The 17078-nt window shown below is 36.6% G+C and overlaps 5 protein-coding genes across 5 annotated transcripts; 2 read left to right on the top strand and 3 right to left on the bottom strand.

Moving 5' to 3' along the window:
• Positions 1-449: 449 nt before the first annotated feature.
• LOC103842882 lies at positions 450-3132 on the bottom strand. Its single transcript, XM_009119556.3, has 5 exons — positions 2554-3132; positions 1124-1180; positions 973-1035; positions 824-892; positions 450-739 (listed from the first exon to the last, which is right to left on the bottom strand). The coding sequence occupies exons 1-5, from the start codon at positions 2866-2868 to the stop codon at positions 653-655; spliced, it is 591 nt and encodes a 196-aa protein (XP_009117804.1). The 5' UTR covers positions 2869-3132; the 3' UTR covers positions 450-652.
• Positions 3133-4134: 1002 nt separating this feature from the next.
• On the top strand, positions 4135-6686 carry LOC103842880. Its single transcript, XM_009119553.3, has 5 exons — positions 4135-5296; positions 5478-5560; positions 5687-5798; positions 5911-5963; positions 6038-6686. Exons 1-5 carry the CDS (start codon positions 4516-4518, stop codon positions 6194-6196), a joined length of 1188 nt encoding a protein of 395 aa, XP_009117801.1. The 5' UTR covers positions 4135-4515; the 3' UTR covers positions 6197-6686.
• LOC103842881 (chlorophyll a-b binding protein CP24, chloroplastic) lies at positions 6358-7536 on the bottom strand. Its single transcript, XM_009119554.3, has 2 exons — positions 7219-7536; positions 6358-7072 (listed from the first exon to the last, which is right to left on the bottom strand). Exons 1-2 carry the CDS (start codon positions 7446-7448, stop codon positions 6523-6525), a joined length of 780 nt encoding a protein of 259 aa, XP_009117802.1. The 5' UTR covers positions 7449-7536; the 3' UTR covers positions 6358-6522.
• A 190-nt stretch (positions 7537-7726) lies between these two features.
• LOC103842879 (proline-rich extensin-like protein EPR1) lies at positions 7727-8653 on the bottom strand. The gene has a single exon (XM_018654912.2). The coding sequence runs from the start codon at positions 8547-8549 to the stop codon at positions 7896-7898; it is 654 nt and encodes a 217-aa protein (XP_018510428.2). The 5' UTR covers positions 8550-8653; the 3' UTR covers positions 7727-7895.
• Positions 8654-8949: 296 nt separating this feature from the next.
• Positions 8950-10974, top strand: LOC117127846 (glycine-rich cell wall structural protein 1-like). The gene is made up of 2 exons (XM_033278551.1): positions 8950-9140; positions 10626-10974. Exons 1-2 carry the CDS (start codon positions 8950-8952, stop codon positions 10972-10974), a joined length of 540 nt encoding a protein of 179 aa, XP_033134442.1.
• The last annotated feature ends 6104 nt before the right edge of the window (positions 10975-17078 follow it).

Below are 17078 nucleotides of genomic sequence, written 5' to 3'. Positions count from 1 at the left end.
ATTATTTTTATCTTAATTTTATGTTTAATTAAAATAAATTCGTTTTAAAGTATTAGTAAGAAAATAATATATATAAAATAGTAATAAAATTTTATTTTTAAATATAATTTAAAATTAAAATTTTTATTACTGCAAATGGTGCAGAAAATACCTAATTACCAAATAACTAAGCGGAATTTCTTTTGTGTCAAACTCATTACATTACCAATAAATGTTTTATGAAAATAAAAAGCTAAATAAATATAGAAAAACAGAATGTACATTACAAAAAGATGGAAACTCAAATGTAATTTAAAAAAAAACAATAAAAGAAGACATGTATCTATGTAATATATACTTTAATTTATAATTCTTAAATAATATCTCATCTTATGATAAGCATAATAGAGTGGGAAACAGAGCGAGGGAAAGAGAAAGAATTAGAGAGGGCAAGGGCAAAAACTTGCAACAGCATAAGAATCAGTATCTATGTGATAGAAGGAAAAAAATAGCAAACTCATCTCCAATGTGTCAACAGAATCCATTGTCCTTCGATGATTATCTATGTATAGTCTCATCCATATCATATTATAGTTACAGTTATGCATAGTCTAGAACGTCTGCCTGACAAAAGAATATTTGATGTTTGATGGCTGCTTTGTAGTTATATATATCAGCTCGGGGTGTTGTTATCAAGAGGAATGTTAAGGTCAGGGAGCAAGAACGAGGAATCATCATTCTTTTGTGTCTCAGCAGCAGCCTGCACATAGATACCATATGTTATTAGATTTATTTACATATATATCTAGGCAAAACAGTGCATGTTTAGTAGGTTGATTTAAACCTGGAGTTTCTTTAATGACTCGTTTCTTGCTCTTTGTTGCTTCAGCAAATTCCGCATACTTGCGAGTTCCTGATTCACAAAACAAGTAAACATATAAAAGATTTGGACTTCGGACATGATGTTAAAAGATGGAGAAAAGGGATTTTTACATTTTTCAGGTCTTTCTTTTCCTTTAAGAGTAAACTCTCCTCCTCTTTTAGTTCAGCAAGCGTCTGTTAACAGCCACATACATTGATTAAGACATTAAACATAATGATGTGATTTTATCAGAATCTAGATTTTTATCCTTGGTTTGCTTACCTTTTTCTTTCTTGATCTCTTGAAATGGGTTGTTGGTTTTACACTAGTTTGGGATATCTGCATGAAAACACACTAAGAAGATCAGATAGTGGCTTTTCACAACGAACAAAAGATCAAGTTCAAGCCACCGTCACATTAGACCACTCTTATCGTAAATTCGAATCCATAATTTCAGGTTCTCAACTAGATGGCAAGTGTAGTAGATCCTTAATGATACGATGAAATAAAGGATTAGCATAAGCATAAAGTGGTTGATCATTACAAGATATCCCTAATTATTTAAAGATTTAAATCAAATCACTAAATCTTAGACAATTAAATCAGTAAAGAAACCATTCAAACAAAGGAATCTTTGTACTTGGTCAACTACTTAGAGACCCAAAAAAGCAAATATGAACACAAGTGCATCTTTTTCTCCTTACATCGAGACACACCCCAACTTCAACAGAAAGAATAGAATCACGTGACTAGAGCGTGACTCGGACGACTTTTACGCGTGTCTTCCCTTGGCCAAGAACCCCACACATTGTCACAAATTATCCACATAACCATTTGTCCCTATCACGTTCCATCTCTTTCTTTTAATTACTAATGGCGACTTTGTGGGTTCTTTCATCTACTTTAGTAAGATAAATGCAGCTTAACACATATAGAAAAAGCTAAATACACAAGGCTGTCACCAATACTATAATAGTGAGTGATATTTTGACCAAAGGTGTTCTGGATTGCAGTCAAAGTGTCGCGTGGAGAAGTTTTTTGACCCTTTTTCCACGTTGAGTGTACTGTGCGCTACGCCGCAGCTGATTACACCACACACACACACACGCAGTCCAAACCTAATTCGCCACGAAAACGCCTCTCAACCCATAAAAGAGGCAGGTCCTCCTCATAAGTATAAGCAAATACTGTATTATAAATAACGCCAGCAATAACTCCGCTTATTGACCTAATTACCCTCTCACAGCCTTAATGACAAAGGGGCAATCTCGTCATAACGAAGCATCGTGACGTGAACTTGGTAACCAAACAGGCAAACTCTCTAGATGTGGAGTATCTAGCAAAACTGACACTGAGATTGCAGAGAGCAAAAGATAGATTTTGAGTTTAGAAGAACATGAGTTTGTACGGTCACGTAGTGATGGATGTTAAGGTCAACGCAACAGTATAGATCGAAGAAAGGCAAGGTTTGTATTCGGATCAAAATGACGAATATGCCCCTAAGAGAAAACAGATGGGCAAACAATTGTAGTGGTTGAGGAAAAAAAGGAAGACCTAGAGATTACGTGAAAGTGGATATGGCCACACGGCTTAAGGTGGCTAGAGTCTACCGGCGTTTATTTTTCCGGCCACGTACACCGATGGTTATATTCATCAAACACATAAACAGAGTAATAACGTAAAGTTTTTTGAAAAAGAAACCAAAGGGGTACCTTAGATCTAACGGCCTCTGACAATTTCACGATGCAGCTGGACTCCTCAGCGGCAGCGACACCGCTGCCTCCACCTCCACCGCCGCTGAGAGAAGTGGCGCCGCTCCAAGAAAGAGGCGTAGAGGGACTGGCACGTGTATGCTCTCCCTTCGTTGCCTTGCTCCTCCGCTGCCGCACGGTCCATTTCAGCTCGAGATCCGACGCGCCGCTCTTCTCAGGAGGAGGTGGCGGCTCAACGTGGTGGAGGGAGATCAGTGCCTCCGCTACCAATGAATCATCGGACATAGCCTCACGAGTCCAGTCTCCGTCGGTCATAGCCTAGGTTTGGACTTTTCACCTATTTGAGAGAGAGAGAGAAAGTGAGAGAGAGAAGAAATGGTGGCGAAAAGTGGAGAAGAAGAAGAAGAAAACTAAATCGCCGTGGCACATTAATGAGTGGATTGATTATATATACATACATTCGGAACGTTTTCACACACACAGTTAGATAGATTAAAATAGTACTTTTGTAAACTTTTGTCTTTATTATTTTCTTGGTTAAAGTGGGACCCAGAGGAATACTTACGTGGCATCATGGACTATTTTGTGCTTCGTGTCTGGTGTATACGAGCCGCTTGCGTGACGGTTCGGTTTTTATCCACTAGTATGCAGTTTCGGGATAATTATGTGGACGTGTGAGGCCTTTCTTATTGGAATCACTTTCTTTTTTTTTTTTGCCATCTACTAATTTATTAAGGGACTAAGCCCATCGGATCCAACAACAAAACAAAAGCCCAAACGAAAAGGGCCAAACTAAACAAGGAAAAACAATGGGCAAAGCCCAACCCGTTAACGAAACGGCGCCAACCTCCTCCACGCGTCCAAAAAACGCATGTGGACGCCCACGTGTTGAAGCCCACCCCATCCGAGAACACGCGTCACCTGGTCACACCACCGCGACCGGCACCGAGAAGACATCACCGGCGAAGACGAAACCACCTATAGTTTCGACGGAGCACGCCGGATCTGAGACCATCTCACCCATCTGTTTCGCCTGGACTCTTCAACGGAGAGCTACATCGAGACTAACTCGAGATCTCCTATAGAGCCATCGAAACCACCGCTAATCGAAGAATCGCATCCAACTCATCCTCCTTCACCACTTGGGACCAAGGGTATCAAATCGACATCAATCGAATCACAACTGCGAGATTCAAGAGTCAATTGAGCCAAAGAAGCACAGAAGGTCTTGATCGGATAGAATCGGAGTAAGCCGGAGAAAGCGAAAACAACCGCTTCTCGAAAAAACAAAAGCCGGCGAAGAAGAACTGGAGAAGCTTCTTCTTCCCAGAGACAGAGCCCGATGACCGGGAAACAACTATACCGGAGAAAATCCGGCGAACCAAACCCATAGCTTTCTCTCTCCTCTGTGTCGGATATGAACGAGAGAACAGAGCTGAGAGAGAACCTTTTTTTTATTGGAATCACTTTCATCCTCAGTATGGAAATTTCGTAATTGCAGATATTGTTGTAAAAGTTTTTGATGGCAACTATTCACTATTAACATGTGTTTTTTTTTTTTGCATAAGATTTGAGCTTGTAATCATGAATAAGCTGAATATAGAATTTGATAAATCTAACCTTTATAACTAAACGAGGACAGTTCCAATCAAATGGTAAGTGACTTTTTATTAAAAGAGTCAACTGAAGTTAAGGAAAGGGCTTCATCGTCACCGCGTGGTTTGAAATAGAAAAAGTAAAAACTAATGGGCCTTTTTACAAGTAAATGGGCCTTCATAAGATAATACAATGTGCACGAGACACGTCATCTCGGTTTTCTCAAGAATTAAATTCGGTTTTCCTGAACCAAACTTAACCGGAAAGTCGTGGCATTTGAATTCAATTAAACCGCAATTACTGTAAATCTGTGATCGTCGTCGTCTTCAACCCAAACCCCTAAACCCTACAGAGCATCCAAAAACCATGGCGCTTCTCCTCGCCAGACGCTATCGCAGATTCCCACCAACCCCATCTTTGATTCGATTCTTCTCCAATTCCTCATCGGATCCACCTCCCAAAGCGGCGAACGCATCCGTCGAGAAACCTCCCCAGTCTCCGGCGAACTCTCCCTACTCCTCTCCCTTCACCGACATCAAGTCCACTCTCAAGAGTAAATCATCTCAAGATCGGAACCCCGGATGGAGCCGATTCTCCGATAACCAATCGCGAGGGTCGTCACAGGATTTAAGCATCAACCTCGCCAAGTTTCAGCGTAGATCCGCCGCTCCTCCTCCGAAGAGCGAATCGCCTTCGACTTCCTTCGAGGCGCTCTATAAGCAGAATGTTGCAGCAGACTCAAGAGGGCATGGTGTCGATTTGAGTACGTTGCGGGAAAATTTGAAAAATTTGAAGTCGCAGCCCAACGCAGAGATGGCGGGAATGTCATTACGAAGAAGAAACGTTGGTTCTTCGGATGTGTCAGTGATCGGGAAAGAGATGGAGGATGGGAATGGTGGGGAAGGTGAAACGGAGGAGTATTTAAAGATGTATAGGGAAGATGAATTGGGTGAGAAGCTGAGGATGCTTAGGCCAGAGGGGAAGAAGGAAGAAGGGTGGTTCTCGTTTGAGGAGTTGAATGAGAGGTTGGTTAAGCTAAGGCAAGTGGAAAAGAAAGAGGTCAAGAATCAGCGTTGGAACTTTTCTGTGCTAAGGAATGTTATTGGAACACTTGAGGATGATAAAGCCAAGAACGAAGCTGTTTCCCGTATGTTCTGCCTGTGCTCTAGTTTGCGAATGTAGCTTTTGTTATTGGTTAACTCTGCGATACTAGCTTGTTGGTTTTTGCTTACTATTCGGAAAGTTGAGATCTTTTGGTTTAGGGTTTAGCTATGTTTTGCTGTTGGAAATGGCATTTATGTCATCTAAGGAGGTTTCTATGCTTGCAGTGCAGAATCTCGACATTCTAGGATATTGGGATGGTACTCCTGAGTACAAGCATTATCCTCCTAAAGATGAACTAGTTGAAACTGTAAGGCTTTTTTTTCTCCTTCTTTTGTTTAATGTTATAAAACAATGCTATGATGTTCTGTTGTGTTCGTTAGATTAAACTGTGGGTATTGATCTGTTTTTTTTATGTGCCTCTGCGTCTACGAAGTACTTCCACTCAGATAATCTGTCATCTGCGGAGAAGATGAAAATTGAGCTCACGAAAGTCAGGGAAGATTTCAAGATGTCGGAATCAGATTGTGGTTCTGCACGCGTGCAAGGTAAATTGTGGTTCTCTGATGAATGCTGGCTTTAACGATCAAAAGGATCACATTTCCCGAGACAGAGTTTGGGTTTAGATTGTCTTGTGATGTCTCTGGTCTGTCCTTGCAGTGGCGCAGCTAACTACTAAAATCAAGCATTTGACCTCTGCTCTGCACAAAAAGGTAACACTCCTCAAGTTGTTTCCAATAATCTTCTGTATCCCTAAATGTCATACTCGGTGACTGTATAACCGTAGGACAAGCATTCGCGGAAGGGACTTGTAGCAATGGTGCAGAAACGGAAGAAGCTGTTGAAATATCTAAGACGAACTGACTGGGATTCTTACTGCCTTGTCCTGTCACAACTCAGCCTTCGTGATACTCCGGATTACAAGATCCCGAATTACAATCAATAAGCTTTCTGCGTTAGGAACCCCCATGGTTCTATTTCCACACTCTTTTGGTTTGGTCAACACCCCGTTGGGACTGAGACTTAGCTGTTCAAACTCCGTTAGGCATTTTACTCTCTAGGGAAGAAACTCCCTCACGGTTGTTTCATTATTCATTTATTTGATAATAGAGTTATATACTAATAAGCCTTTTCATGATATAATTTTACATTGTTCACAAGCTCAACTCATGATTTGTTTGTCACTTTAAAGCAATGATATGATATTTGAAGAACAGCATCATTGTTCTGGGAGAAAGTAATTATATCTACAGACTCTAAGACATAAAGTTCTCACAAACCAAGTGCACCGAGAGGTGTCTTCCCCTGCCCGGCTTCAAAGTAAAAGATCAGCATTGCAAGCATTGCTAGCCTAGAGTGCTTAATCTCCGCCAACTTCAACCGCTCCAGCTTCTCCCTATCTGGCTCATAAACACCGTCACGAGTCTTCCCAGCGAGACCCAACGGATCAAAGAATCTCCCTCCGGGATACCCTTGATCGCCAGTGTAGTTTGCGAAATTCTCAGCGGTCCTCGACCACGGGGTCGCCCACTCAACAGACTGAGAATCCGGGTTGAAGAAGTCGACCCACCGTTTGCTCTCCACCCAACCCATGAGAAGCAACTGTGTCCCGAGAAGCGACCCGAAAGAGAACGGTGCGATGGCACGTGGATCAGCTCCGGCTTCGAACCATGGCACGCCGCTCCATGCCTGACCAACGAAGATCCCAAGAACCGCTGCCATCGCCCATCTGCCGTGGATCAGCTCTGCTTCTCTGTACCATTTAAGAAAAGCCGGGTCCTTTCCTAAACCCAACGGGTCAAACCCGAAATCTCCGGGTAGCCTGCGAAAACGCATTCAACAATTGACTCAGATATTGCGTAAAGGCGACTCCTTTAAGACTCGTTTTACTAACTATAGTTCTGAATCGTCACGAAACTCAAGAGTAATCATTGCTAGTTACAGAGAGATTTGAGTTTATAGACTTACGAGCCATCGAGCCATTCAGGGTCGAGGAAGTTGCCGCCACCTTTAACGGCGGGGATCCACGATTTCTTCGGCTGAGCAGCAGCAGCGGCGACAATCAGAGTTTTCCGGCCAAATCTCGCAGCTCCAGTACCTACGCCGCTTCCCAAAGCGGTGATACTCCTCTTGCCTCCGGAGAGGAACGAAGAACCAAGCCCACTGAGCACAGCTCCGGTTACTGCCGCCATCGCCATGAGATCTCTAATACGTCTCCTCTGGTTTTTTGTTTGTTCTCTCTGTTTTTATGGAGCAAAAGAGAATCAAAGGGAGGAGCTTTAGAGAGGGACAATGTGGATATGATGATAGAGAATCTATTAACGAAATCTCAGAGGCTGTCGTGGATAGATTTCTAACCAATGAGAAGTCAGAAACAAATTCACCATATCCACATCATCCATGCTTGTCTTTTTCTTGCAAATATTTATTTTCTAATTTACGAGACAAATTTGGATATGACACGTGGATTCTCTCCTTTAGAGGCAACGATGAACTTATTAATCTGATTATAAACTCATTGAAATGCAAATCACAGCCATAGATTTGTTACAATGTGGCATTTCTGCTTATTACGTGTAGCTTACGTTACATATTTATCATTTAACAAAAAAAAGAAGAAGAGAATTTGAAGATTTTATAGAAAGTTAACGATTAAATGGTGGTGAATCCCAAGAGGGTGGAGGAAGCTGATTTGAACCCATGTCCGGGTTTGGATATGGATTTTCCGGTATGGTTGGTATGGACGTAACCGGCGGTTGCTCTGGCGGTAGCCATGGATTCGTTACTTCCGGTGGCGTGGTGAAGACGGGAGCTTGCGGTGGGAATTCTCCAAGAGCTGGTGGCGTGGAGAATATTGGTTCTGTTGGTGGATCTTGTAGGATTGGTGGTGTTGAGAAAACCGGTGGGAAGTCTTGAACCGGTGGTGGTAGAATCGGCGGAAATTCTTGAACCGGTGGAGGTAAAATCTGTGGAAAGTTTTGAACCGGTGGAGGCAAAACTGGCGGGAACTCTTGAGCCGGTGGAGGTAAAATCTGTGGAAAGTCTTGAACCGGTGGAGGCAACTCTTGAGCCGGTGGAGGAAACATTGAAGGAAGGTCTTGAGCCGGTGGAGGCAAAATTGGCGGGAACTCTTGAACCGGTGGAGGAAGCATGGAAGGAAGGTCTTGAACCGGTGGAGGCAATATTGAAGGGAAGTCTTGAACCGGTGGAGGTAAAATAGGAGGAAGGTCTTGCACCGGCGGAGGTATACCGATGAATCCCGGGGTACCGCCGCCTAATACAGGAGTTGGCGTCATCATAAACGGTGGCTGTGAAACCGAGCCGCTAGGTAGTGGTGGTGGGGGAGATAATACTAATGGAAGGGATGGTGATGGAATAGAGGAAGATAACGGTGGCGGAAGAGGCGCAGAAGGTGGAGGAAGAGGTAGCACCGGAGTAGGTGGAGGTAGGATTGGTACTGGCGTAGGCGTTGCTGGTGGTGACATAACTGGGAATAAAGGTGGTAGTGGAGGGAGTATAATTGGTGTAGGGACAAAAGGGATAACCGGCGGTAATGGTGGCGGTGGACAAGCTACTGGTGGAGGTTGAGCCGGTGCTGTGGTACAAACAATACACGGTTGAGGAGGAGGCGGTGCTGGAGCTGTGACACAAGTAACGCAAGGCACCGGAGGAAGCGGTGCTGGAGCTGTGACACAAGTAATGCAAGGCGCAGGAGGAGGTGGTGATGGTGGAGGTGGACAAGGAACCGGGATTGGCGGTGGCGGTGATGGTGGTGGTGGGCAAGGAACCGGTATTGGAGGTGGTGGTGATGGTTGTACACAATTAACACAAGGAGTTGGCGGTGGTATAACCACCGGAGTAACCACCGGAGGAGGAGGAGGCAAGAAAGGGTTTTGAGGACAAGGAACTATAGGGAAATTCCATTGACCGCATGTGCCGAATACACACCGGAAAAACACATCGCATTGAGTTGCAAATGCTTCACCGTTTCTGCTTGAGCTTCTTCTTCTGCTTTTGGCTCTTCTGTGTCTTCTAACCAAACCTTGCTTGTCTTTGCCTTTGTGTCTATGTTGATTCTCTATTGATTCTGTTATTGAAACACTAATCAAAAGGAATGTAACTACACATATTATAATAAGTCCTTTCATCTCTTTTCTTTTTATTTCTCCCTAAGACATGCAAGAACTAAACTACGCATGTACATATATTTATAGTCGAATCTTTGATGATTGATTATGTTGAATTTTTTTTTGGCATTTTTACGTTTGTCACTACCTAAGACCTCAGTTTTGTAAGGTTTCAATTAATAGTTTTGATAATAAAGAGAATATTTATGTGGTTACACAATCCAATACAAAAGAGCAATAAGTAAACCTGACTCAATAATTTAGAGCCATGAGGTGAGTGTTATCCAGCCCACACACAGCCTCTCTACTCAAAGAACATTGAAGTGAATATAGACAGAACTATGTTTGTTTGTGATGTAGTAGTATCAATCTTTCAAAGCATTAGAGCTATTCCATTTTAGAGTCAACATGAAACGCATAAGCAACTTTAGTAATTGTAAGCTCCACTTTGAGCAGCATAACAGATTTGGTTACGAGTTGAAGTTATTTATTACATCTATAAATCAACTGAAATCATGTTGGTTCATGGTTGGATTGAGGCGAAGTCACATATAAAACCGGTCTGGCAATGTTTCCTTTTCTTCTACAAACCGGCCAGGTGAACAATGGGAACGATCGGACCGAAACTAAACCATATAAAACCATGGTCTACAGAACCGGTCAGGTCAAAACTGGTTAAATAAGTTACACGCCCTCTGCAAGAATCGAACGTGGAGATATAGTGTGCATTGAGGAGTTATTACGCAGATATGAACAAACAAAAGGTAAGGAAGAGAGTAGAAGAAAGTAAATAAATGCTAATAAGCAGAACGTGGCGTTAGTTTTTTGATTCTGCTCTGCTCGAAGAAAGCCGCATTGAATTAGAGTCGAGTCTTCACTTCGAGAATTGTTATACTTATCCCACGCCGTTGCTTCAGCTGCTCCTCGTTATTACATCATAGAAAACAACCTGACCCACCCACATTAAAGTTACACCTTTACCAACCAAATCTCGAACGGCCTTACTCACTTATTGGGCCTGTTTCTCCAATCTCTCTAAGTCCAGCCCATTAATGAGACGTACTCACGAAACTATAGATTTTAGAGGAAATCAAAATCGTTACGTTACATTGCATACTTATTTAGTAATCTCACAAGCTAGAGAAGTAAACAGAACATGACTTTGTGTTACAACGTAGGGGATTCCATTAACTAAGGAGTTATCAGATCAAAGTCCTCCGCTGGCGATGATTGACCGGGAACATCCAGAGGAGGCACCCAAATTATTGGTGGCATAGGTGGAAACTCATCCAATGGCGGTGGTAGAGTGAACACGGGTGGTGGCAGCCATAATGGCGGCGGAGGAGATGGAACCAACGGTGGCGGGAACGCTAGTACTGGTGGCGGCGGCGAAGGGAATATGAAAATAGGTGGTGGAGAGGGAGGAGGAGGTGAAGGAACAAGAGGCGTAGGGGGTGGTGGAGGTGGTGATGGAACTAAAGGCGGTGGAGTTGGCCTTGGACGCGGTCTTGGACGTGATGGTGCACGCGGTGGTGGTGGAGATGGAGCCAACGGCGGTGGACGTGGTCTTGGACGCGGTGGCTGGCGTGGTGGTTGAAAAGGGAGGAAAGGGTTATCCGGTGAAGGTGTTGTAGGAAAAGGCCAACGGCCACAGATTCCGAATAAGTATTGGAAGAGTGGATCGCAGCTTCTGCGTCCACGATTCTGACCGCTACCACTGCGTCTTCCTCTGTTTATCTGCTTATGATCCTTTACGGTTACAGCTTTTGCGTTTGCGTTCTCTTCATGATCTGATATTGACTCAGTTGTGTGAGAGTCGACCAAAAGGAGTAGTGAAAACAAAAATCCAACGACAACAAGTTGTTTTGTTCTCATCCTTCTTTTCTGTTTTACTTTGCTTGATCTTTTCTTCTTTATTTGATAGAGAGCTTAATATAGTCCATTTTGGCTCTTTTAAAACAAATAATATAATTAAGAATAATGTGTATTCATCTCATGGGAAATGTAGGTAGGAGAAGTAAATGCTGAGAGGAAGATGAGTATTATCATCATCACACACTTCAATGGCAGAGAGAAAATCTAGAATTATGTGCCACTGTTGTAATTGAATGCGTTTGCTCATTCAATCCATGTTTATCTTCCTTCAAAACGTTGACTTTCAATGTAGTTGTTATAAAAGTGTACTTTATTCATAACTGTTTTCTTCAGATGATTTAGTCACAGAAGCTAATCAAGTACCATTCCAAACTGTATCAGTCACTATAATGAGTGGATTCAAATGAAATGATGTTGGGAAAGATATGTCCAGAGGAAAACTAAAGACTCTTTTACACTGTGTCTTGACTAGGATAAATAACTATCATACAAAAGCTCAAATAGCTCGATATAAGCCAAGACTGTACAAGAATATACCCATAAATATCCAAAGTCTAAAAGGGTTTTAGTGCTTCTATGGTGTTTGCACTTTGCAATGCAACAAAGCCTAAGGAAGAGATGGTGCAAGTTGTTGGCTAGTTGCACTTTGACATGGCCTGAGGTTTTGGTTGGGGAATAATATGCGACTGTAAAATATAAAATGTAATGCATAGAACAAACTGAAGAAAACATATATGCAAAAAATGCTCCAGAAGCTACCATCTTTGTCCTAGAAAGTGAAAGAACCACAACACAAATAAAACGAAGTTCATACTCATCAGTCTGTAACATGCGACTGTTGAATCATTAAGAGAGCCTACATAGCAAATACTACTGTGGCATTTGAAAGTGTGGTCTTTTCTCTTTCGTCAACTATTCCCCAAACTGAACCAACCAATAGCAAAAACTGGACCTAGCTAATCTTGATTCTTGACAGTAGTTTAAATCCTGATTACTTGAGAGCATTGAAGTGTCAGAGATGGAACCAAAAAACCCTTTTCCTGACCAGTAACGCAGCTAGACCATTTTGTCAGGTAATTCAGAGAGAGGATTCAGTGACATTGAACTCCATCTATAGTAGAAGCAGAGACATCTTGGGTATTTGTAATGTAAACAAACATGAACATAATAACATATTTTTTCCAAAAAAAAAAAAAAAGAACACAAGAACATGTATACATCTCGATTCTTGACAATAGCATGTATACACCTTGATTCTTGCAAATAAATTGCAAGTAAGAAAACTAAAAAGAATAAATAAAAATAATATAAAAAGTGTGTATATGTACTTTTTTTTTATTTTTCTTTGACAATAGCATGTATACATCTTGATTTTTTTGTATATACATACGATAAAAATACATAGATAGGTAGGGTAGATACATCCTTACTAATAAAAGGAACCTTTTGAGGCTCCATAGAGCGTCCACATCAGCAAAAAAAACTTCTCTCAAAAGATGACACGTGGCATAAAATATAGTTTTACACTTTAATATTACTAATTTTGCAAATTATAAATAATATGTAAACATACATCATAAAAAATAGAAAAACTACATTAAACATATGTAAGATTACCATTTTTCACTTGAAAAAAAGACGGCTTATCTCCATAATGTAACATTACCATTTTATAAAAAAAACAAAAAACATTATATATAATTTCGAAAATAATAAATATATGTAAACATACAACATAAAAAATGGAAATACTACATTAAACATATGTAAGATTACCATTTTACATTTTTAATTTAAAAAATAATAATATGTAAGCATACAACATAAAAAATAGAAAAACTACATTAAACATATGTAAGATTACCATTTTTCACTAAAAAGAGACGGTTTATCTCCATAATAAAAGGAACCTTTTGAGGCTCCATAGAGCGTCCACATCAGCAAAAAAAACTTCTCTCAAAAGATGACACGTGGCATAAAATATAGTTTTACACTTTAATATTACTAATTTTGCAAATTATAAATAATATGTAAACATACATCATAAAAAATAGAAAAACTACATTAAACATATGTAAGATTACCATTTTTCACTTGAAAAAAAGACGGCTTATCTCCATAATGTAACATTACCATTTTATAAAAAAAACAAAAAACATTATATATAATTTCGAAAATAATAAATATATGTAAACATACAACATAAAAAATGGAAATACTACATTAAACATATGTAAGATTACCATTTTACATTTTTAATTTAAAAAATAATAATATGTAAGCATACAACATAAAAATAGAAAAACTACATTAAACATATGTAAGATTACCATTTTTCACTAAAAAGAGACGGTTTATCTCCATAATGTAAAATTACTATTTTGTAAAAAAAACATTATATATAATTTCGAAAAGAATAAATAATATATAAACATACAACATAAAAAAAATGAAAATACTACATTAAAAATATGTAATATTACCATTTTACATTTAAAAATAACAATAATATGTAAACATACAACATAAAAAAATAGAAAAACTACATTAAACATATGTAAGATTTTCATTTTTCACTAAAAAAAAGCGGCTTATCTCCATAATGTAACATTATCATTTTATAAAAAAAAAAAAAACATAAATATAACTATTTGACTATTTGTCCAACTTATTCTATTAAACATTGCCGTTTTACATTAAAAATGTAAAAATACATTAAGATTTAAACATCTATCTTAAAATATAAAATATAGATATTAACTAAATATAAAGTATAAGAAAGAGAAATACTCAATATATAGAAAAATAAATAATAAGTAAATTTTATAAATATATAAATATACGAATTATATATACAATAATAAGTACATGCACAATTTTTAAAAATGGAAAGAGTACATTAAATATTAAACATCAATCTTGAAATGTAAAATATAGATATTAAGTAAATAGAAAGTATAAGAAAAAAAAATACACAACTTAAAAACAATGGAAAAAGTATATTAAGATTTAAACATCTATCTTCAAATATAAAATATAGATATTACGCAAATAGAAAGTATAAGAAAAGAAAATACACAATTTAAAAAATGGAAAAAGTACATTAGTATTTAAACATCTATCTTAAAATGTAAATCTATCTTAAATTATAAAATTATTAGTAAATAGAAAGTATAAGAAATAGAAATACACAATATAAAGAAAAATAAATAATAAATAAATATATAATATAAGAAAATACCCAATTTAAAAAATGGAAAATTACATTAAGATTTAAAAATATATCTTAAAATTTAAAATATAGATATTACGTAAATAGAAAGTATAACAAATGGAAATATACAATTTAAAAAAAAAGGGAAAACCTACATTAAGATTTAAACATCTATCTTAAAATGTAAAATAGAGATATTAAGTAAATAAAAAGTACAAGAAATGGAAATACATATACAGGAAAATAAATAATAATTAAATAATATAAATATATAATATATGAATTATATCTATAATAATAAGTAAATACACAATTTTTTAAAAAAATGGAAAAAGTTCATTAAGCATTAAACATCTATCTTAAAATGTAAAATATATGATAAAAGTAAATACACAATTTAAAAAAAGGAAAAAGTACATTAAGATTTAAATATCTATTTTAAAATATAAAATATAGATATTACGTAAATAAAAAATATAAGAAATGGAAATAAACATTTTAAAAAATGGAAAAAGTACATTAAGATTTAAACATCGATCTTAAAATGTACATCTATCTTAAAATGGTAGTAAATTATATAAAAATGAAAATAACTCATTAAACAAAAAAAAATTAAAAATGTATAGTTTTACATCAAGAAAGTCCCTGTAAAACTCATTATTCCATCAACCTCACACTATCAAAGAAAACTTCAAAGCACTCGAGCAAAAAAATGGTTCTACCATCAATTCTTGCCGTCCCAAAAACCTTTAATGACCTTGAAAGAGATTTTTTATAACAACAAACTTTTTGTTAGGTGGATTCATTGTTGGGAAACCCGCAACTTTCAAAAACCAAACTTATTCATGGGAATTGAATTGCTTTTCATAGACTCAAAGGTATTCTTACAAATTTAAATTAATCTAATCCATAATTTTATTGTTAATATTCGTACTAGCTCTTTCATGATCAAACCATTACAGTTAATAATCATTCAAGCGCTTATCCCGAAACACTTCCTTCCTCGCTGAATCAGGTATTGGTTCATGTTGGTTTAGTATTGTTTTTGGTTTATTAACCGGTTTAGGATGGTCCTATTGTAAATATAATTTAAGTTGGTTTAGCATATATTATGCTTAAAATAACTTAAATTAAATAATAGTAATATTATGCTTAAAATATAATTTTAGAGAGTTTTCAAATATAGTTTACAGAACATATAGGGGATGAATTTAATTTATTAAATTCGTTTATTACTTAAAACTAAGTTTTTTAAAAACATACTGAGTTATAAATATGAGTACAACATGAAGACAAAAATATAAATATTTGATTTTCAAGATAAGAAATTCAGCTTTTATTCAGTTACTCAATATATAATATCTTAAATTTTTTTTTAAATATACATAATTTATATATATAGATTAATCTTTCAAACTTAAACTAATATATTATATATGAATAATGTTTTTAAATAAAAATAATTTCTGATTTAAAAAAATAAAAACAACAAATGGTTATTTTCAAATAATGGATGTAATTTACATTATACTATCATTTAACAAGTATTAGATACTTTTTGATATATCATTATTTTCTATTTCCGGACAACAATAAATTGTTAAACATCAATATCATCTAGGTTAAGTATACGAACAACACAAATTCAAACATCACAAAAAATATTTACATAAACATTATAATACAATAATTTAATCAAAAAATACAATTAAAAAACAATATTCAAAAGAATAGTTATATACTTAATATTTGAAAATCAAAGATATTTTGCTAAAATTTTACTTACCTGGCCAAGGAGATCGTCCATCTTTTTACGGATCGATAGATTGTTGAGCATGTGGTCGAACCGAAAATACTCTGCAGTTTAATTAAATATCTAAAACATTTATTCAAATACTCAACAGATAGTTTTGCTAAATATGATAACTAGATAGCCAACAAAATTACAAAAAATATTTAAACAGTAAAAAATATGTTACTTTAACGTGTTAAAATTTAAAAATAAATTTTAATTATGACATGCATCTTAACATTTATATAAATATATATCATAAACTAAATATAAATAATTTAACAACTTAAATTAAAAAAAATAAAAATCCCGGGCGTAGCCCGGGTTAATCCCTAGTCTCTACTAATAAAAGGGAGCTTTTGAGGCTCCATAGAGCGTCCACATCAGCGGAAAAAATTTCTCCCGAAAGATGACACGTGGCATAAAATGTAGTTTTACATTTTAATATTACTTATTTTCGAAAATTGTAAAAAATATGTAAACATACAGCATAAAAAATGAAAAAACTACATTAAACATATGTAAGATTACTATTTTTCACTTTAAAAAAGACGGCTTATCTCCATAATGTAACATTCCCGTTTTATAAAAAAAAACAAAAAAAATTATATATAATTTCGAAAATAATAAATATATGTAAAACATATAACATAAAAATGGAAATACTACATTAAACATATGTAAGATTACCATTTTACATTTAAAAATAACAATAATATGTAAACATACAACATAAAAAATGGAAAATTTACATTAAACATATGTAAGATTACCATTGTTCACTAAAAGAACGGTTTATCTTCATAATGTAACATTACCA

The sequence above is a fragment of the Brassica rapa genome, chromosome A09 (genome assembly GCF_000309985.2).
Source record: "Brassica rapa cultivar Chiifu-401-42 chromosome A09, CAAS_Brap_v3.01, whole genome shotgun sequence".
Taxonomy (NCBI): domain Eukaryota; kingdom Viridiplantae; phylum Streptophyta; class Magnoliopsida; order Brassicales; family Brassicaceae; genus Brassica; species Brassica rapa.
This window is presented reverse-complemented; position numbering and strand designations above follow the sequence as displayed.